This window comes from Eulemur rufifrons, chromosome 27 (genome assembly GCF_041146395.1).
Source record: "Eulemur rufifrons isolate Redbay chromosome 27, OSU_ERuf_1, whole genome shotgun sequence".
Lineage (NCBI taxonomy): Eukaryota > Metazoa > Chordata > Mammalia > Primates > Lemuridae > Eulemur > Eulemur rufifrons.
Window position 1 is genome coordinate 16473775 of NC_091009.1, and position 23312 is coordinate 16497086.

The window sequence follows — 23312 nt, forward strand, 5'->3', positions numbered from 1 at the left end:
ATGTCACCCCATTTTCTACCTTTGGCCTCAGCACCCACACACCCACTGCTGCTGGACCTCAGGCTGGTCATGGCCTAGATTTTGACTCCTGCCATGTGGGCTCAGGAGTGGGAACCAGCCTGGGCAGAGCATGGGTGAGCCCGGAGGGTATGGCATGGACGGGGTTCATGGTTCCCACTCCTCTCGCCCCACTCAGCTCCAGGGCAGGTGTGCACAGACCCTTGCTTTTCACCCCTCTTTCATCTCACATTTATTGGGGATCTGTTATGGGTCTGAGAATACTCAAGTCACCTAGAGAACAAGAAAAGGAGAACGTGATGCCCCCCACCCAGAGTCAATGAAGAAATCAAAGAGCCACCAGTAACACAGAGGGAACACAAGTGCCTGCTTATGGAGGGAAATGCAGATCGCGGCTAAGCGGGTACAAAGTGGATTGAATGTCCCCTGAGGAGCTTGTTCCCACAGGACAGAACATCCTGGCATGTTCTCGTAAAAGGCAGGAAGCATATACACAAGGCAGGGCGACAGCAGGACAAAGGAAGGAGGAAGAGGATTTGAGAGGAGACAGACCTGGCTGGGGTGAAGGAGCCCTGGGTGACAGCGATGAGACCACAGGGTGTTGGGCACCAGGCGGGGAAGAGGAGGCGGCAGATGGAAGTCTGGGATGCCGTGCTCAAGAGCTAAAGAGCTTCTCCTGCCACATCAACAAGGAAAAAAACATTTGTCCCAAGGTCCTGATCAGCAGAGAGAAATGCAGAAAGAAATTATTCACTTGAGCATACGACCAGATCTCGGAGCAGGGACAAACTTGAGGCTGGAAAAAGTCAAGGTAGGATGCTCTGGCAGGGAATGGACTCGCTCACCGATGGCGACCAGGACAAGGGGAGAGAAGGCAGAAATAAGCACGGAGAAAAATAGGGTCTCGGTGACCCATTCTACTTGAGGGTTGATGAAGACATCAAGTGCAACAGAAAAGTCTAGGTGACAGGAAACACAATAAAATTCAAAAAAATTCTCAAGCGTGTAGGTTGTTTAGCAATCATTTAATAGAATGGTCTTTACATGTGGATCACAGGCTCATCCGATAAAAGATATGGACCCTTTCTCTGGAGGAAGATGCTCATATATGCAAACTTTTACTACCATGTCAAGCAGTGCACCACCCCCTGAAGTCCACACATCCACACCTTCCAGGCCAAACTGCAGCCAGGGCCACCAAGCAGCTTGACCAGGTGCCTCTGCAGGGACAGGACAGGGCCTGGAGCAGATCCTAGCATTCCTGACATACTTCAAGGTCTTTTCCTTTTAGTCAGGCTACTGACACCACTGATAAAACTGATGATGTTGGAAAGGGTGTCATTTACTGTTCAAAGAGAAAATATCAAGGAGGTAGAAAAAAGTTAAATAAAAATGGTAGTATGAGAAGTTGCCCTTTCTGGAATGTCTTTGTGCTTACTCAAAAACAAATAAAATCTCACCCTTTTTCTAATCCCTTGACTTGTTGTTTGTTTTTAATGTACAATTAAATTTGGAGAAGAAATTCTTTTCAAGAATCATTAAATAGGTCAGGCGCGGTGGCTCACGCCTGTAATCCTAGCACTCTGGGAGGCCGAGGCGGGTGGATCGCTTGAGGTCAGGAGTTCGAGACTGGCCTGAGCAAGAGCGAGACCCCGTCTCTACTAAAAATAGAAAGAAATGTTCTGGCCAACTAAAAATATATAGAAAATATTAGTCGGGCATGGTGGCGCATGCCTGTAGTCCCAGCTACTCGGGAGGCTGAGGCAGTAGGATCCCTTGAGCCTAGGAGTTTGAGGTTGCTGTGAGCTAGGCTGACGCCACGGCATTCACTCTAGCCCGGGCAACAAAGGGAGACTCTGTCTCAAAAAAAAAAAACAAAACCCAGAATCATTAAATAGGCTGTCCTTCCTCCCTTCTTTCACATCAATACAGCGACGGTCATCTCAGCCTACCCGGTTGGGAAATGGGTGTGCCCCCAAATAGCAGGCCAGAATCATGAGTCCCTGTCCCTTCTGTGACAAATCCATTTTCGAAAGTCCATCCAGCCTCAGGCTTTGCCTGTCAGACGGATGAGCTGGGGGAGTTTATCCCCAGTAAATTCTTAGGGTTGGATGGTCCCCAGCAGAGAGAAAGCCACACTGGCCAGGGTCAGGGGTCGGGGATGCTAATGAGATGGGGAGAAGAAAAGGGCACGTCCCTTGTCCCTCGGAGTGGTTTACAGAAAGACAGGGGAATCCAACTCTGGAGCAGTTTATAGAAACAAGCTATGGTTTTTCCCAAGAAGGCAAAGGCTTTTGAATCTTCTGAACAAAATCACTGGTAAAGCAAGCAAGCTGCTAAGGGAACACCACTGCCGCGCTGTTTGCATTCTAGAGTTCTCCCTGGGAGGATATATGGTACGGAGGATATAGATGAAATATAGATGCAGATGTACTCTGATGCAACCTCAAGCAGGAATAGATTTGACCCACGGGCAGACACACATAGGGACGGATCATAAACCACAAGCCTGTGCCTACTTTCTTCAAGAGCTGCACAATTTCTTATTATTCTTATTTCTCATTCTTTCTCTTCTCTTCCATATCACCTCTCCAGCCCAGCAGCTCCCGGGAACACCATCAAATTTTAATAGGCGCCCTTCCCTGCTGCTCCCATGGCCTGAATATAGATAACTACATAACGTGCCCCGTGACTCCTTCTACTGACAAGCGGAATGGATGGGAAGAAAGTAGACAAGGAGGAGCACCAGCAGCAACGAAAGTACCAGACATTTTCACATACGCCGTCCCACTTAATCTCTTAGACAGTTCGGTAAGCTGGTATTGCTATCTCTTTTTAAATTAAGGCTCAGGAAGGTTAAGTAATGATGCTACCGTCACACCACCAATAGGGATCAGTCTTGGTCTGGATGGGCTTTCCGTTACAACACGCCCTTTCTCTCTGGAACTGCCTGAGTTGGGCTGTCAAACCGTCAGCTACACGTAAGTATTAAAAATCTGCTTTAAATGCAGCATCAGATTTAGCGGTGTATGTGCACACATGCTCACAAGCCAGGGAAGATGGGGAATAGAATGAAAAAGGTAAAAAAGCAGAGCCTCCACCGCAAGAATTTAATAATATGGTAGATCACTATAAGACACTGTTTTATAAGATTATGGTCAATCTAGAAAAAAATAAGGAAAAGAAAAATGAAGAAACAGCAATAAGGTCTAATGAATAGGAAACATAAAATAAATGAAAGGAATAAAAGCATATAATCCACCTATAACAATAAATGTTAATGTGTTATGTTCTCTCAAAAGAGAAAGACTCAGGTACATTAGTGGAAAGCAATACGAACAACATAGAACTATCATGGGATTGTGATCATCTAAGCAGGAAGGCATGGGAAGTAAGCAAGGAAATAAAAGGGATTTCTTAGAGTAGGTACATTTAAAATCTGACTTAGAACGAGAATTCACAAAAGGGTAAGGAGAGAAAAAGAAGATCACATACATTAGCCTTGCATTGTTACTGTTCATAGCCTACTGATACTGCACCTTACAGGTATAGACCTACATTATTATCATCAAGTTGGTATAGTTATTCAACTACACTTTGAAACCTGTATCTTGGATAAACTGAGTGCTGTGAATACAGATCAAATACGAAGTGATTCCTAGACCCTAAAGCCCACTGTATAGACTGAATATTTGTATACCCCCCAAATCCATACATTGCAACCTAATACCCAGCGTGATGATATTTGGACGTGGGACCTTTGGGAGGTGATTAGATTATGGGGATTCTGCTTACGTGGGGCTAGTGCCCTTATAAAAGAGACCTCAGAGAGCTCCCTCAGCCCTTCTGCCATGTGAGGGCCCAGACAGCTGTCTAAGAACCAGGGAGAGGGTCCTCAGTAGACACTGAATCTGCCTTAATCATGGCCTGCTCAGCCTCCAGAACCTCGAGAAAAAAAATCTGTTGTTTATAAGCTGCCTAGTCTATGATGTTTTTGTTATAGCAGCCCAAATGGACTGAGACACTCACTCAAGATTTAGTACATTCTAGAAGTTAGAATGATCCAGTACTAGTAACAATAGACTGCAAATGCAAGGATATCAACTTCATCCCAACTATACCAAGAATTTCTGTAGGGCTTAGAGTAACCTGGAGAATACGTTTGCTCATTCTGCACCTCCCTGTCCTCATCAATAAACCAGGAAACAATAATAGATGCTATTTATTGAAAATTGACCATGTGCAAAACACTGTTCAAAGTGCTTTACAAACATCCTGTCCGTTGATTCTTGTAAAATACTCACAAATATCCTGAATCCTTAAATTCCCAATGAGGAAACTGAGGCTCTGAGGCTAAATAACTTGCTCAGTGTCATAGAGCCAGAATCAGACTTCCAATACAGAACTATGTAATTCCACATCTTTGTTCCTTCCATCCTGCCAAGGTGGCCTGTGTTACAACTCTAAGCTATTTTAAAGGGCTAAATGAACAATATGTCTCAAATGATTTCAAGATCAAAATGATACAGAAAATTCAGTCATCTGCTGTCCTTTTAATCCCCTCCAAAGAAGACATTTTATCAGTGATTAAAACCAAGTAGTGAGTTTTATACTCCTCTGGACGGATTTTGACATACCAACAGATACATACTTTCACCTTTGTTAGTTAAGGTGCATCAGGAATAAAAAAAAAAAAAAAAAAACCCCACATCCAGAGCAGGCAGCCAGTGGGATGTATGAATTAGGGAGGCAGGACAGCATCATGGTTAAAAACACGGGCTCCGGCATCCGACTACCTCGTGTGAATCCTGACTCCACCAACTGCCAGCAGAGTGATGTGGGGGAAATTACTGAACCACCTAAGTTCTGGTTTCCTCGGCTAGTGGTAATAATAATAGTATCTATTTCATAAGGTTGTTGCAAAAATTAAATGTAAAGACACTTGAAAATGTTTACTACAGTGATTGGCACTGACCAATTAAGTCAGCAGTTCTGAATAACTAGGTGATCCCAGCTCTCGTCCATTCTCCTCCTCGCTGCCTCCTGACCTGGCCTCACTACAAGGGCCAGGTACTGAATTGAGGAGTCTTTTCCTAGAGTTGTACATAGAAGATATAAAGAAGGCTAAAAAATTGGGGCAACTGCTTTCTGAAACTCCTTTCTTTGGGTCATGAGCTTGAAACCAAACTGGCCTCTTCCCTTGGAAAAGGACAGCCCTCCTGGATCCCATTACAGAAACCATGTAGAAGGCATGTCGTAAACTGCAGCAAGGAGCAGCATAATGGACCTCCCCAAGGACCACTCCAATACTATGGCCACAAGAATAAATCCTTCTCCAAAGACCCATGACAAACATTCATTTACTACTGACACTAATCTATTTGTTGCAGCTGTACACAGTTCAAAACTAAACTTCTGACTTCACACTTCTTTGTGCAAGCTAAAGATAAAAAAAGACATTGGCAAACTAACTTAAAAGCTGGTTTCCCCTCTGAAACTGGCTCCTGATCCTGTCTTTTTCAGCCACAGAGTTTGGAGTTTGACAGCTGTTAACCAGCCGTGATATTCAGACCAACACGGACATTTTATAAATAGCCTCGGCTGGCTGACTGTCTCTGGGCTTTGCTATCTTGAAGAGAAAAAGACAAGAAACACAAAAGTAAAATACAATGAAATAAACTATGTGTTTCTCATTCTTATCTTCAATGCTTGATCGAAAGAGGTAGAAAACAGGGTTCAAGGGCTACTTGCACCAGCATCTAGTGTGTCAACATTGCTGCGTTAGAGCAAAACATGGGATCTTCCATCTCATTCTCATTTCATTCTACTCCTGTTCTTCCCACTGCGCACCAGCCCTTGTACACAGAAAGTGCTCAATAAAAGATGGATAGATGGACAAACAGAAAGCTGAATGGACAGAAGGTAACACATTTATTGCCAGTCTTTTCTCCTGATCAGATGGTGTTGAGCTAAAATTAAAATGATCTATATACATATACAATCTCTGCATCAACTTATAGCTCCTTGAGGGCAGGTATCTTACTATTTATCTTTTTAGCTCCAATATTTAGTAAAATGTTTTCTATATGCATGGTAAATATTTCTCAGATCAATGGGTGTTACTAATTAGAAGGAAACATTTATTATATATCTCCTGTATATCTGACAATTTACACACATTTTCTTATTTAACCCTCATATAGACAATAAAAAGATCCCTACTTGTCCTCCAAAACTGATGCTCTCCTTTCCATAGTGAAAGGCTGTTCCTGGGAAGCAGCTGCCAGTTAGGGATTAGATCTCCCCAGTCTCATCTGCAACGAGGTTGAACCATGTGGCCGCTCCTTGCCAATGGGACGTGAATAGAAATTACGTGCATTACTTACATACCAAGAAATTTAAGGAGTGTGCCTTCTTCATACTCTCTCTTTCCACCTCTATTGAAGAGATATAAACCAGGAGATCCTAGAGGATGGCAGAGCCACCAGCTAGAAGGAACCTGGCTCTCTAAACCACCCCACGGAGGAAAGCCAGGAATGCTGTTAAGAACACACTGGCCTATTCAAGGAGCAAAAGATAAACCTATTATGATAACCCACTGAAACGTAGGGGGAGTTATTAGTTAGGGTCCTTCTCAATCTAGTACATAAACCTTACAAGACAGCTACTTTAGATTTTAAAAATGAGACTCAAATAAGTTAAACAACTTGCCCAAAGTGACCCCTGAGTGGCAAAGCTGAAGTTCAATCTCAAGTCTGCCCAACACGAAAGTCCTTCGTCTTTCCACTGTGGTACACTATCAAGGTAATTCAGTGCTGGTAATAGACAGGTCCACATCTATGAAATGACTGCTTACCCACACTACCAAGTGCAGTCCAGGCAACATCAGACTAAGCTTTCTAATTCCTCCCTAAGCCTGGATTGATGGTAAGATCCACACAGGCAGAGACCATAACAGTTTTGTTCATTACTAGTAATATTCAGTATCCAATATATCCAATATAGTGCCTGGCACTCAGTAGGCACTTAGAAAATAACTCATGATGGTTTGTTGGATGGGCGGATGGAAAAGAAGTATTATTGAGAGAAATGTGTTGACAGGGCACCAACCAATTCTCCCCACCCCCCACAGCCTCCTGCAGCAAGGGCCAAGGATGGGAACAGTCTTTGTAGACTTTGCATTATGCCTTCTTGCCCTGTTCGGTTCCCCCTATAAAGTCTCTCTCAGACTTTCTATGAATCTATAAATTTCCATTGGTGAATTACAGGAAACAGAGATATATCTTTACAGAGATCTAACCCAGGTTAGATCTCTGCTATAGTTTGGATGTTTGGCCTCTCCAAATCTCATGTTGAAATTTGATCCCAGTGTTGGAGGTGTCTCGGTCATGGAGAAGAATCCCTCCTGAATAGCTCAATGTCCTGGTGGGGAGGGAATGAATGAGTTCTTCCTCTATTAGTTCCCTGGAGATCTGATTGCTAAAAAGAGCCTGGCACCTCCTCCCCTGTCTCTCTTGCTGCTCCCCGTCACCTTCTGCCATGGGGGGAAGCTTCTTGAGGTCCTCACCAGAAGCAGATGCTGACGCCATGCTTCTTGTACAGCCTGCAGAACCATGAGCCAAATAAACCTCTTTTCTTTATAAATGACCTGGCCTCAGGCAGTCCTCTATAGCAACACAAACAGACTAAGACACTCTCTGCGCTCAAGCAGTAATCAAATCAAGAGATATTCAAACTGCAAAAGCTTGAGAAAAAGATATATTTTCTTTGAGAACAGTAAGATAAGGTGTCTATGCAGGGTTGAGGAAAGATGGGCAGGGCACCAATAAAAAAGAACTATCCAAGAAGCCATTCCTGACAATAGTGAAAGACAATGAAACCCAGGCTGATCATGGAATACCTAACCTTGGGCAGAGATCTGGTGTCACTGGCCCAACTGACAACATTCTTCCCTTCTAGTCACTCCTAGAGACTGGACCACCCAACCTAGCACTGGGTCATGTGCTGGCCACATTGTTCCCAGCTGCCTGGGGTCCATACATTAGCCTACTCCAATCAGACTGTCTGTTCACAAGTATAAGCACCGTGTCTAACTTCTGCTTCTCCCACCGCCCCTACACAAGACTGAATACCAGCTTGACCAGAATCCAGTTTTAGCTGCGGGTGAGCGACCTTCCCACTAGACATAAGGGTATCAGGCATACGCTGGAGCTCTAGGCCTCAGCCCCGTCACATGCAACAGTGGGTTAGTTACACTGGATCAATAGTTCTTACCCTTTCAAGTGTGAGGCTCCCTTTTTAATATCAAAGATTCAAGACCCACTCCACCCCCAGGGGAGTTATTTCAATCAAGATAGCCCCATAACGACATTGTTAAATAGATGTTATTATCCACCTCTGTCCCTTTTTTTATATAGATGGAGACATTGAAGGTTACAGGACCTGGGTCACTTGTCCACAACCACAGAGCTGGTAAATTAGCAGAGCAGAGATAGGAATGCAGGTTTGCTTGTCCACGAAGCCCAAACTGTCAGCTGCTATGCTATACTGACCCAATTTAAAAATGACACTATTCATTCAACAGAGCTTTAAAATGTATTTACATGTTATAAACCACAACAGCATCCACACACTTTAGAAAAATACACTATGGTACATATTCGTGGGGAACATCACCCAGGGAACAGCCAGTGCTGGGGGGGGGTGGCCAGATACCTGCACACCCACTGTAATTCCAGGGGTCTCCACAGTCCCATAGCCCACAGGTTGAAAACCACTGGAATGACAAGGTGATTCTTATGGTCCACTCCTGCTTTCACTTTCCGTAAACCTGGGCTCTAAAATTTGAACTCACAGGTGACTTCTTGGTGCTTAGCTTGGTGCTTAGTTGATTTCAGACCAGTCACAGCTGGGGTAGGGTGGGGAAGGGGAATTGAAATCGTGGACATTCCTTCTCCCCTATTTGCAGGACTAGCTGGTCAAACTTTGATCTCATCAGGTTCTCAGTAGGGAGAACCCTCCCCAAACTTGGATTTGTTTATTGGGGAAGAGGGACTAGATGTCAGGGTCATTCCAACGGACAAAGCCCTAAGAAGGAGTCAGCTGGAATCAGTGTGACTCTCACACGCGCCACAACCACAACATGCACACACCACCCTCCACGGCACATGCCCCCAGCTCACCCAATCTTTTGTTTCAAAACAAGGTGAAAAATGAAAACAGAGGATTAGGAAGAGCAAGAAGAGGACAAAGGAGGAAAGGGAGGAAGAAGCTGGCACACTAAGGAGCTGGCTGCACTTATCTGAAGAGGGCGTGTGGAATTTAAGGAGTCAGGGAAAAGACTGGGGTGAGCGTTACGACCTCCCCATCTGTCGCCAGCATCCACGTGTGAAGGATCCACCTGGGTGACCTGCCTCTAGAACAGAGAGTACAGCACTTACTCAGAAGGGAACCAGGAAGCCTCTGTTTCCCTTTCCTAAGGGGAGAGTGGGTAGAGGGTAAATCACAGAGCACCATGCGCTCTCTCCCCATTGGAAGAAGCCCCTAAATCACAGCATGCTGTATTTATGGTGGTTTTAACCAGAGTTGAGTTAGGACCCAGATTCAGCATCATGATGTGTCACGGGCTTAGAGAGCAAAGAAAACAGAGACATCCCATAAACAAGCATGTGGGTTGGCTTGATCTTTTGATTATTATTCTATCAGAAAAATGAAAATCATAATAATCATATAGCAATGTTCTCAGCAAAACATTTTAAAAATAATCCCTCTGCTGAACATCAAAAATAAAAGCCCACACACTCATCAATTCTTACCCATTATCTGAATCAGTGGGAGATGCTCAGAGTGTGATTTCAGAGGGCAGGGACTATGTCTCTACTCCGGGCAGGTTAACAAATCTTTAGCACATAAGGGGCTAGATTATACAGTCTATAGCCCGGGTTTTGGGACAGCTCCAAGAGGTTAAACAAAATTATAGTTGAGGACCAGTGTTGGAAGGAGAAGGCAGGTGGGGAGAGAGGAATTTTTTGAGGACTTTAATTCTAGGCCCCTAATTCTGAGCAGACATAGAGTCATTCAGGGAAGTTGTTCCAACTTCTTCTTAGCAGACATTGCACCTCTCCTGCAAACCTGTTCACTTTCCCTGTTTCAAACCATTCAATGGCCTCCCATGAACATCCCTTGGAGATGCCACAAGGCCCTGAATGATGGGGCCCAGCCTCCTTTTCAACCCCCTCAGGTTACTGTTAACATCACTGCAGGCCCCGCTGGCCTTCGTGCTGTTTCCCAGACCTGCACACCTCCCCTGCCCTCTGCCTAAAGCTCTCCTCACCCTGGCTGCTTCCCTCTTCTCTTCTCATCCCAGCTAAATGCAACTCGGTCTTTAGTTCTCAACGCCATCGTCAGTTTCCTGAGTCTCCTCCCCTCAGACGAGGTCACCAGCCCGGTGAAAGGTTCTCCTCACACGCTAACACATGTCCTTTGCAGCACTTTACACACCACTAAATTTAAGTTTAATTTAGTATGCCGGCCGGGCGTGGTGGCTCACGCCTGTAATCCTAGCACTCTGGGAGGCCGAGGCGGGAGGATCGTTCGAGCTCAGGAGTTTGAGACCAGCCTGAGCAAGAGCGAGACCCTGTCTCTACTAAAAAAAAAAAATAGAAAGAAATTAGCTGGACAACTATACATATATATATATATATATATATATATATAAAAATTAGCTGGGCATATGGTGGCACATGTCTGTAGTCCCAGCTACTCGGGAGGCTGAGGCAGGAGGATTGCTTGAGCCCAGGAGTTTGAGGTTGCTGTGAGCTAGGCTGACACCACAGCACTCTAGCCTGGGCAACAGAGCAGGACTCTGTTTCTAAAAAAAAAAAAAAAAAAAAGATTTAATTTAGTGTGTGTCTCCTCTGCTAGACATCGTGCTCTAAGGTGTCTAACTGGGCATGTGTCCAGTTCTGTACCCTTAGCAGTCAGCAGCGTTTGAACACAGGATGTGCTTGACTAGTACTGGCTGCCTCGATCCTTCCTCCCCTCCTGTCCTCTCCTGACTTCGCCCGTGTCTTCGCCTACCCCATGGTTCAAAGTTTTGGGCATATTAGGCATGCTTAGCCCTGAGTGGGCCTCATCCTCTTTGTCTCCCCCTTACCCAGAGTTTTGATTAAGACTCAATAGCAAAGATACCCCAGACCCAGTTTCTTTCCAGTTTCAGTCTGAGTTCTCTCCTGTGGCCAGTTATGCAGTCCTGGACTAAGGGAGGAGTCCCCAGGCGCCAGCTGCGCACTGGAGGACCGGAGGACCATGGGGGAGTGAGGGAGATGCCAGGGACCCCCACAGTGATGCAAATCACTGCGAAGGCATTGCAGATGTGGTCTGACAGTGAAGCAGCCACGCCTGTCACACCTGTCACTCTGCCTCCCAGTCAGTGTCCCAGAAGGAGGCCACAGAGAGAAGCTGTGGCCTTGAGCCCCCTTTCTAACCATTCTGTCACCAAGGCCCAGGCTCCGGACAGAAGAGTGGCAGCCGAGAAGGAGGGAAATGAAAGACAAGGGGGTGGAGGTCAGCGCTGGGCCTTGTGGTCAGCGCTCTCGGGCTCTGACCGGACGTTCCTCCTGGTGGAGGAAGGGCCTTGTCTCCAGCCCTCTGTGTAGCAGCCAGATGTGGGGGAGCAGGAGCAGACCTCTTTGGCAGTGGGGGGGCCAGAAGACAAAGAAAGGGAAGACAAAAAAAACACAGGAATCTAGGAAGTGTAGCATGTTCATTGTTAATAAAGTTTAAAATGAAAAGTCTTTGTTTTAGTCTAGGAATTTCTTTGCTGTTCTTATTGATAGTAAACTGTAGAAGGATTTGACTAATTTTGATAAAATTAGACATACTACTAAAAGGAAATAAGATATATCCTATGTTCAAGTTGCAATGGAACCCCTCTCTTGAAACAAAATAATAGCTAATGGAAAATTTTCAATTTGCCATAGTTTCAGAAACTGCAATACGTTGCAGTGAAATTTGCTTCTGTGGTTTCAAGTTTTATAGAGATAAATCGCTATTCCTAAGGAGCTCTACAGAACCTTTTTTATATACTTTTTAAATACTTTCAATTTTTATGTGCTGTTTTTTAAAGGCAATCAGGGTGCTTTATGTGTATTTGAATATTTATCTTCATAATATCACTGTCCTGGGAGGGGGGAGAGGTATTATTGTTCATTGATTTGGTATTTTGCTTCATTGTTTTTCAAAACACTTTCGGGGCAGAGGCTGTGCCGTATAGTAGTTATAGCATGGGCGTTAGAATTGTTGGTAATAGAATTGAAATGCCAATTCCTCCCCTGAGCAACTGTTTGGCCTTGAGCAAGTGACTTAGCCTCTTTGAATTTTGGGTTCCTCATCTGTAACATGGAGATAATATCTGCTTTGTCTTATGTTTCTATATTTAAAATAATACATGCAAGTGTCACTATAGTATTAAATATACAAAGGCTTCTGCATTTAAAACAGGACATGTGAGCTCCTGGTTGCATGGGAGCCGCCCACATCGCTCCAGCACTGACATTATCCCATTTGCTTATCACAAGACCTGGGGGGGCAGCGGGGCAGTTGTTACCTTCATTCCATAAAGGACATTTCACAAAGGAAACCGACGCCGAGATGGTTTACGTGTCACCTAGTATCACAGAGAGAATGTATCTCAGGGCCAGGACCAGAACCCAGAGCCCCTGCATCACTCAGTCCACTAGATTAAACTCTGCTTCCATGTAAGTTACACATATATATATTCCAACCAGATAATAAAAAAATATTATTTCTTAACACCCCCCTCTTGATGGCCTAAACACAACAAGAAGGAACCGATTCTCACTGCCAGGGGTGGAGGAGAACAAGTGCCAGAGATGCTGGATCTGGGGTCACACAAACCAGGACCCAAGCCCCAGCTCGCCACCCCCACCTGTGAGGCCCTGGACACGCTGCTTAGCCACTTGCACCTCAGTTTTCCCTTCTGTGAAAAAAAAGGGGGGTTAAGTAAGAGAAAGTCAGGCAAAGTCAGGCAAAGTTATTCTCCCAGATCTGAAATGCAGTGACCGATCTTTGGCTATGTTCTCTTTGAAACCAGCACACCCTCTTTTTCCTCTCAAAGTCCGTACTGCCCCACCTCACCCTTTCCCTTGGTGACCACTCTGCACTCATCACGTCTGCTAGTTCCTGGCTGCAGTGACACATACGTTAAACAGTGCCATTGCACCTTAACATTCACACGGATACATACCGCGGACGACACTTACCGCAGAAACACAACTGCACAAATCTCCACCCGAGTGAGGCATATTTCATCCACAGAACAGAAACGTAAACACTCCCTTTAATTCCCAATTCTATCTTGTAAATCTATACAATGAACATCGATGCTATATCCATCCTGTCTTGCAAACATGCCTTGGAATTTTCACTCCTGCCTCCCTCTTCCACATACACTCACGCACACGGGTGACAGTGCACGCATCTGACTCCCTTAGCATGGGAGCTCCAGGCTTAGAAAGCACTTGCCATAATCTCTTTCCCTATATCATGCCTAGTGAATATAGAGCCAGAAGAAGAAAAAAAAGAAAGTCCCAAACGAAGCCACCTGGGGATTTCAAAGCTTCCTTCACTCTCTCTGTCTTCTCCTCCTTTTTGTGGGTACCAAAGCCAATTCGGGCCCCACTCGGTTCTCTCCACTTTGAGCTTCTGTCAGTGCATGGGGGTGGTGAGAAGAGGCTTTCAGAAAAGGAAAACCATCCCGACACCAAAGTCTTCTACCTATCACATAGCAAGTGTGCAATAGATATCTGTTCAGTGAATCACCAATGCATCTCAATACAGGAAAAAAACCCAGAGTGCATATATTAGAAAAAATTACCTACCACCCAAGGAGTAATTCCAACTCGACTGCTCATCAGCTCCTCACTGGCACTCGTGTTCCCAGCCCCCCTGAAGGAACGGGGTTAGTCACCAGCAGAGCCAAGAGGACACCTTTAAGCTTCATGTTTTGTCTTTTGCCCACCTCTCCCCAGAATCAACATTCTGTATTCTAGCCTCATCTCTTCCGCCCATCTTGGGGGAAATGCAATCGGAACAGAAACAATGTTGCTCTGACAAAAGGAGAGGCTGTGAGTGGAGGTTGTGCTCCCCCAGTGTGGGGCCAGGGATGAACAAAAAGCCAGGAGGAGCTGGAGGTCTGTCGGAGGAGAGTCAGCAACTGTACTCGGAGAAAGAACTGAAAAGCAGCAAGGCTGCAGGGCCGGCGGAGCCTCCCGGCGTCAGCGTGAAGGCGCCGGAGTCCCAGCCTCCTTCCACTGACTCAGCCCAGCCCTGACCCCTCCCATCTCCCCACTCAGCCTCAGTTTCCCCATCTCCTCATGACAAGCTAACATGCCTCCTCCCTCTACCCACCCACCACCTTCCCTTGCTCCCACCTCCCTGTTTCGCCCACCTAGAGCAGAAAGGACAAGAAGACAGGGCTGGAAGCCCCGGCCGGGCTGACGGGCACAGCGATGCTGTATAAATCCCCCTCTGCAGTACGAATACCCAGTGCTACCCTGCGGTGCTATGCTAATACCCGGTGCTACCCCCTGCCCCCGGTACTGTGCCGATCCTCGGTGCTACCCCACGGTGCTATGCTGATACTCGGTGCTATCCCCCAGTGCTGTGCCAATACCCGGTGCTACCCCACGGTGCTGTGCTAATACCCAGTGCTACCCTACTATGACCACAGGGATTTAAATCGGGCTGGGGGCCAGGGACTGCGTTCACAACTCCGCCCCCACATTCTCAGCCCCAGAGACAGTGCTCCCTGGGGAAACTGCTTTCCTCGATCTCCAGCTGCTCAGGAAACTCATGTATTAGGGCGGCCTCCTTACAGAAAACCCTCTAAAAATACCTATCAATATATATTTAGCTCCAGATATCATCCTCCCACCAGCAGGCTTCAGGCTAAACCATTCTGCATGTGCCCCTGGAGAGACGCCAGGGCCGTCGATGGCAGCGCCCAGCGCTGCGGCAGCTCCCCGGGCTCTCCTCGTCCCTGCTCCCGCTTCCTTTGTCTGCCCTCTCTCTCCAGAACTGCAGCGAGGCCTGTGGAGGTGGCTCCTTTCTCTCTGCCATGCCTTTCCTCACAGCTGATTCCAGGGTAAAAGAGAAAAAAGACTCGTGCAGCATCCAGAACAGTTAGAACTCAACGTGCCAGCCCCTGCTCAAAGCCTTCAGTGGCTCCCCACTGCCCTCTGGTTAAAGTGCAAACTCCTCGGCAAGGCCTCGACTGGCCCCTGCTGACCCCTCCAGCCTCATCTCTCCCCATTCCACTCAGCACGTTCCCAGAAGTGTCCTACTGCATGTCTCTCCCTCTCTCTCCACACCCCCACCTCCAGGCTTTCGTGCACGGCATTCTTGCTCACAGAAAACCTCTTCTCCTTCCCTGTCCAGCTAAGTCCCATTTAAATGTCACTGCCTTCAGGAAGATTTCCCCAGTGCCACCCAGGGCTAGGCTGGATGCCCTTCTGGGCTCTCATGGCATGCGGCCTCATTCACCAACTTTCCAGGGTAGCTCTGTAATATCACCAACACTTTAACATACAATTGAAAATGAAGATTTGCTAGGTAGAAAGGGACAGCAGGCTTCTCACCATTTGGCCTGAACCCAAAGACACACCAGGGAAATAAGGAGAGAAGGCTGAATTGCTCCAGCAGCACAGAAGGGCAGGTGCCATCACTGAGCTTGGGAGGCAGCGTGGCTTAGGGACCCAGGCACTCAGGCAAACAGGCCCAGTTCAAATCCTGGCTTGATCACATGCCAACAGGCCTGGCCAGGAATCAGGCCTAATGATTCTTACCTTGTGATGCCATTTTTAGGATTAGGAAAAAATAAAAAAATATATACATATTGTATTCTTTGGTATCTGGTTCAATAAATGGCAACTTTTATTGCACGCCAAATGCTTGGTGATATGATACTGCTGCTTTCTCCTTACCCTCCCCCCCCCTCCACAGGCGCCTCCAGGAGGTTAGATCTTCAATTTTCAGCCCTGCTCCTGCCCCCACTACCCAGGAAGCAGCCCCCAACCTGGGGAGCAGCCCAGATGGCTGGAAGCCCCATACCTCCTCCTGGCCTAGGGACGGAGCTCCCAGCTTTCATTTCCCTGACAACGTGAGCAGAATACATGCATGCGGGGCAGTTGTAGATGTACGTACAGGTGAGAGACACAGACACCATCTGCACCAGCCAGACCAAGGGGAAGGGTGGGAACCTCAGCCCCAGGCTTCCCTGAGCACTCTCGTTTGTATCCTATAGACAAGTGATTCAATTCAACCAGCACCGATCAGCACCGACTACATGCCGGCCCTGGGCACACAGGGAAGAACAGGGGTTAAGGCACATCCTCACTCTCATTCCCCTGTTGTTACCTGTGGCTGAGAAGTGCCCTTGAGTTCCCATCCTCCCCTCTCATGTGCCCTTCTGCCCCAGGTCCTACAAACTGTTGTTAAGATTAATGCATAATAGCGACTTCAAGTAATTTAGAATTCTCCAGGTAGCCTGGCAAGTGTTTAGAAATAGCATCTCCTGAGTTGTTCCCAAAGCAAGAGAGATCCCAGTTTCTGCAAAACAAAAGTTTGTTAAAGGAATGGCAGATTCCACGGTCTTTTAGCAGAAATGAGAACACATGAACAGCATTCCCTTCTGCATTCAACAATACTAGTTTCGTTGAATTAATGAATGCGCGAATGAAGGAGTGAACAAACCGGCCAATTAGTGAAGAAAGCAGCTAATCCAGTCTCTAAGCATCAAACCTGGCCATGCCGCCAGTTAAGCAGCATGTCTTCTTGGTCGCAGAGCAGGGAGTTTTATTCTAAGCCCACAGAGAGAAGCGCTAGGATGGACACACGGAGCTGCTGTCCTCCTCAACCCGCACATGAAGCCCCAGCTCGGGCTGGGAACATCTGCCTGACTATGCCCCCCACCACCACCCGCCCGAGCTCACCCCAGGCTGCTTCAAGGGGACCAAAGGAATGTGCAATCACAGAGCTTCAGAACCACCCAGTCCTTGGGGTTGTGAGGTGATGGGTGGTGTGGGAAAAAGAGTGTTGAAGAAGGTACTGGGAGCCAGACAGTGTGGGCTCAAGTCCTGGATCTAGTGCCCACTAGCAAGTCATGTGCCCTCTCTGATCCTCGGTCTCTTCATCTATGAAATGAGGATAGCAATATCCTTTCTATGGGATGATGACGACTAGATGAATGAATGCCCCTAAATGCGCTTTCTAAACCACGAGTGCCCTCAACTTGCAGCCTAAGCACACCAAAAGTTAAGAGGTCACGGTGGCAGGCAGGATGTGGTGGCCCAGGCCCTCCACCTGCCTGTCTCTCAGCCAAGGTCAACGAGTGCAGCTCTCGCACCGAGCCAGCTGTCTGACACCTCAGCGCCCACCTCTCCATGCTCCCCTCCCAGCGCTGAGAGCTGCGGAGTTGTGCAGCCTCAGCCCCGAGGCGCTGTCATGCTCCAGCACCTGTCATTCCTCTGTGCACAAGAGGAAAATGGGAGGCGACACCTGGAGACGAGGTGGGAAGGAAGAGCTGTCAGCAGGGACTGCTGTGGGTGCGGATGTCAGGAAGGCAAAGGGGAACGCTGGGTGGCCTGGAGAGGGGGGCTGCAGGGCAGGCAGAGACACCCGGCCCCGGATCTGCCATCACGAAGCAGCTGATGCCCTCTACCCTCCCTGAGGACTAGAGGACCCATCTCTAAAGGCTGCTCTGCCTGCCTCACTGGGGGGTATCACAACATACTTCATGGAATCCAAGACTCCAACAATTGTAAGATGCCCCCAAACTGTATGTACCACTAAAAAAGAAAGAACAATGCTGTCTATTAAACTATGTCATGCCACTATTGTAAGGCACAGGCTGATGTCAGAGATGTCCCGGCATGAAAAATGTGCATCTTAGAAGCGAAGCCACGTGTCAGAGGAAAGCACTGTGGAATGTAAGATGAAATATGATCATCCGTCCCTATGGGACAGAACCGCCACCCTCAGCCCCTCAGCCCCACAGCCAGGGTCTCCAGAGCCTGCCAAGCCCTTTGCCTGAAGCACATTGGCATGTGAATTAAGGAGAGAGAAAGAAAACAGTCATGCTGGGAAGAGGAGTAAGCCGTGGGTGTGGAGGAGGAGCAGGAGCAGGTCCTCCTGGTTCAGACAGGAAGCAGCGGCCTGCCAGGCCATCCACGGAGCCAGCGAAGTCTGAAGAGCCACTAAGAAAAGACGCGAGGGCTGGGTGCAGAGAGCACAGACGGGACAAGTGGGCACCGCTCTCCTGCACGGGGAACATGCAGGGAGGACCCACAGGGCCCTCTTGTGCTAACAAAATGACCTGCTGACTCCTACACATCTGCTCCTTCAACCACATAGCAACCCTCATTTGAAGACGAGGATTACTTGTCTCTTGCGAGTCTGCCCTTGTCCAGCCAAATGGCCCAGTTCCTCCCCTCCCCTCACCCACCACAGTTCCCAGACCCCACACCAGAATGGCGGGATTCTCCTTTAGAAGTACTGTGACCTGTCAAAATGCCCCATAAAATGTGGCATCCAAAAGACGTTCTTTGGAGCATCGTTGATAATAATTTATCATAGTAAAAAACAGAAAGCGATCGAAGTGTCCAATAATTACAAAAATGAGAAGCAAGCTGTGTACACCTACTTAACAAACTGCTGATCAGTCACTACAGATTTTTACCAAAATATGCAATAACATGTAAGATGCTCATACAGTATTGGGAAAAAGCAGCAAAATTACAAGCCTTTGAAAGAGCGTGTTGAGCATTAAAGGGCTGGAAGGAAAGATCACAAAACAACCTGGAATTTCTCTTAATTAGCGAACTGTTTTTTTCTTCTTTTGACTTTTCTGTAATGAATACATAATAGTTTAAAATAGACATAAAGGGGCTAGACAAGAAATTTCAAATGGCCTCTGACACATACGGAACTCGGCAGGACCAAGAATTTACATAAACTTAGCATATCATATATACAGAAGTTACAATACTTTTCTTCTAGATAGAATCACAACGTTTCTAAAAGGTTAAGGTTCTCATTGAGGCCTTTTCTCACACAGCATATTAATATGTTATTTATCTTGGAGGTATTTAAAACATCACCCAGTGTACTTCCGTACATTGCACTCCCGTATTCCGAAGTAGAAACTATATCTTCGTATACGAAATCATATTTAAAATGCAGTAGTAGAATTTTCTTTTAGAAAAATAACCTCCGGAAAATCATTTTGCGAGGCAACAGATATTTTTAAACACGCACAGCCAACCCCACTTGTCTCTTCCCTTCCACCCGCATGCTCCAGTCCATTACGGCTCCAGCGTTTTCTCTTCCACTCAATCTCAATTAGCGTAAAGGTTAAAAATATGAGTATTGTTGTCTGTTCCACCAGACGATGAATAGATGCGATCATTCCCAAGCCCTTGCCCTTCTCAGCCCTTACCTAAGCCCCGCCCCTCTGACTAGTCCCTGGAAAAGGTCCTCTTTTCTCCCCTCTCGGTCAGTCCTCAAAGTGGCTACATATTTCCCCCATCCTCTCCATTCTAGGCCACTCTCTTCTTCTCCTGAGGTTTGAACTACTGCCTGCCAGGCGGCGGGTAAGGGAATCTCCAGCTGCATCTACGCAGGACCACCCCCCGCTCCTGCAGGCACCAAGAGCCATCTGACACAACGACCAACGAGAAATCACAAAAGCCCAGGCAGACATGCCCCTCACCACGTCCCCAAGGCCCATCGCATTTGCTGACCATGGCGCTGGGTCAGCCCAATAGCCTTGTGCTACACTCACTTCCCAAAGAACGAGTCATCAGATACTTAAGTAAAATGCACTGCCGTCACGTACGCTGCCGTGACACTGATTCAGCCCTAATGTAGTATCACTGTATTAATTTCCAAGGAATGATTTATCAGATGTTTTAATGTGGTTCAATTTTATACTATTAATAAATCTGCGAATCATAAAAAATTCCATCGTCAGAACATGAGTCTCCATTATCAGTTCGGAAGATACATCTGGGGTCTTCTCCAGCCCCCCAAAGAAACTGCACTGGACTGCATCTTCTGCCCCATCTCTTGGGGGTGCCTCTCAGCCTAGGGCAAGCTGCTTGCTTTTAGCAAAAAGGCTCACTTTTTGGGGTGACATTAGGAAAAATGTCACCCTCCCCAGGGAAGTGGGTGTTCAGCAACCGAGCCAAGCACAGAATGGAAAACCAGAAGCAGCAGCAGCAGCCAGACCTGACTGAGAGTCCCCGGGCCTCTGCCTAAGGCCACCCGCGTCTTCCCTTTCGGTGGTTACTACGGCCCAGCCCCAGGGGGATTCTCACCCCCAGCTCCTCTTCCGTCCCCACCCCACAGACTGCTGTCCTTCCACCCTGGGCTCCCTGCCCAGCCGCTTCAGGACACCCAGGCCCACGCACAAAGAAGGAGGGAGAGGAAGAGAACTCACCCGCTGAGGACCACGATGAAGTCCATGACATTCCAGCCATTGCGGAGGTACGAACCCTTATGGAAGATGAACCCCAGGGCCACAATTTTGATGCCGGCTTCGAAGCAAAAGATCCCAATGAAATACGGTTCTGTCTTCTCCTGTGGGGGTGAGGAGCAGAGGCACAGTAAGGGGAGGCCTGCGCTCTGTCAGATGCAGACGAGGCCCACCCGGCCACCTCCCAGATGTCCGTGCTGGGCCCGCCCGCGTGCCGGTGGAAGGTGAGGGTGCTGAAGGACAAAGGGGGACAGGGCCTGCAGACTCTCTGTGACTCACAGAGGGCAACAGAGCAAGAGAGCCCAGGGGAGCAGCCGTGGAAACGGACAGACGTAGGGGTCGCACCCAGGGGCCAGGCTTCTTCTCCAGGAAGGTCCCCGATGGCCCCGGCTCTGCCCAGAAGGAGTCTTCACACAGGCGAAGGTCACCAGGCTGGAGCTGCTGGCCTGCACTCTGGGTTTTAAGCAATCTGTTTGCTCTCTTTAGGGGAAATACGTTATACCTGTGACTCATTTCTTCAGGGAGAATATGGATGTAAGCATTTAGGAAGTTCATGACCACAAATACACATAAGCTTGGGGCATCCTTCATCCTCTCACTGCAAAAGTCCGTTAGGAAAGAGGCGTGGAGCAAAGGGCCCTCCTGCCCTTTCTTCTTGCCTGGCTGCCGTGCAGTGCACACGAGCGTCTGTAATGTCCTCGGTTCCTTGCAAACCCCAGTAGGGTTTGTCGTTAACCTGGCCCTCAGCAAAGAGCAAACTGCTCACAGAACTCCTAGGGAGGAGCGTGGTAAGCCCAGGAGAAGGGAACCCAGGAAGGCGCAGACAGCGGGGAAGGTAAGAGGTAGGGAGCACGTACCAGTCTTCGGGACATCGGGGTCTTGTCGTCCTCAGGAAGATGCTGCTCCAGGGCCAGGACGATGCAGTTGGCAATGATGGTGGCCAGGATCATATACTCAAATGGCGTGGGAAAGGAGGAGTTAAGGAGCAGATTCACCAAAGAGAGAGGGAGGCCGCCGCCAAGATGGCCACGCACATAAATACACAAACTTTATCAACCCACATGTGTCTGTGCAGTTTGCATGGTTTAGATGAGCAAGCAGGCAGGCAGGACAGCGGACGGTCCTTAGCACATGAAACCACAGCCACGCATGGTTGACCTCTGAACGCAAAGCATCTTTTCCAAGAAAACGAAGTATGTAGCCACTAACTAATACAGTTAGGCCTATGGCAGATACTCCAGACACAAAGCAAATTTAATGACCAATCCAGGAATTAATGAGGGCTGAAAATGGAAGAGAGAAAGAAACCCAGTAAGGCCATGTTCTCCCCAGGCTTCAAACCGCTGGCCTGTGTAACGATGCCTAAGCAAAGATCCAGCTGTGGCCGCCTGTTGCTCTCTCTGAGACTCACATCTGGAGTCCCCTCCTCTAGAACCTCTGCTCAACCAAGCAAAAGACGAGCCCTTGGAAAAGAAACCATTCTCTCCATGTGAGCTTCCTTCTACTTTCACATGCAATTCAGAAAAACACTTCGTGGGGCCACAAGGAGCGTGCTTTGTCCCAGCCTGTTATCCCCGAGCGCCTGTGTCTACAGCAGACAGAGAGACACATCATGAGTCTGAATCCAGGAGGGCAAAGTCCTGGCCTCTAGGAACCGAACTCTAAATGAATGAATTCAGGCTTTTTTCTGTTACATTCTTGTGAACGCAGGTGAGGGGCTCCCTGTGCCTTTCTGAAAAGCAGGACATGACTCAGGTGTCAGCATACTGACTCTCGAGAAGGGAGAAGGTCTTGGGCAAGCTCAGAGGGAGGTGGGAGGGGCTGTTAGAAAACAGACAAAGAGGGAATCACCAGCACCTTGGGATTTCATTCTCTAACCACTGTTATGACAAACAAAAGCAGGCTATTGTAAATGGTCTTGCTGAGCAACCTGTGCTCTGGAAGATTCTGGAATTGGGCAGGAAAGAATAGTAGATCTTGCAAAGTGAGGGGAAGGGAAAAGAAGGGACCATTCTCGTCCCCCCATGTGCCAGCCGGACTGGGTCTGACGCAGGGCCTGGAGCCCTCCCCAGGGGGCACAGGAGGAGGGCAGGTCATGACTACGCCCCTGGCGCCCCCTCAGCAGTGACGCTGAGGGTGTCTCTGAGGAGGGGCAGGGCATGCAAGGGAATGTGAGCTGCCCACCAGCTGCTCTTGTCCCGGTGCCAGCACAGGAGGCTGCAGGGGTGAGAGGCTGGCTGTGTGTGAGCCTCAAGTCCTCTAATCCTCCTGTGGCAGTGCCACCTGCTCCCCCACCACCACGCACCCCTAAGCCACACTCACCTTCCACCAGCTGGCCAGCAGCTGGCCTTCCTTCCCACACACCTCCCACACTCACACAGCACCCAGACCCCAGGGACAGCGCTGCCGGCCGCGGCTGCCCTGTGGCTCAGCCCCTGGATCTGAAAACCGATGGGCCTGAGGACCTCAGAGCCCTGCCTCCCACCCCACTGTGCTTGCGTGAGCCCTCCCGGCCAGAGGGCAGCCTCGCCGCACAGAGTCCCTCCACACCCCTGCCACTCCTCCTCCTTCGGCCTCTCCGGGTGCCATCCAGGCCCCTGAGAGCGAAACGTGCCGGCAGGCACACAGCACAGACACCCGCTAGCTTGCATGTGCACGTTCTCGGGGCAGGCTCCCAACTCACAGGGTGGCCAGGGCCAGCAGTGCTCCCTGCTCACAGGGGAGTACTCCTCCCCTCCCA

At 48.3% G+C, this 23312-nt stretch overlaps 1 protein-coding gene across 3 annotated transcripts in view; it reads right to left on the reverse strand.

Moving 5' to 3' along the window:
* The window catches only part of CACNA1E (calcium voltage-gated channel subunit alpha1 E), a 310878-nt gene that overhangs the window by 262387 nt on the left and 25179 nt on the right, over positions 1–23312 (reverse strand). For all 3 annotated transcript variants that reach the window (XM_069459672.1, XM_069459671.1, XM_069459670.1), the window contains exons 2-3: positions 21430–21535; positions 20537–20676 (exon numbers count right to left, since the gene is read on the reverse strand). In XM_069459672.1, coding sequence (XP_069315773.1) covers positions 20537–20676; positions 21430–21535 — 246 coding nt within the window. The remainder of the gene's footprint in view (positions 1–20536; positions 20677–21429; positions 21536–23312) is intronic.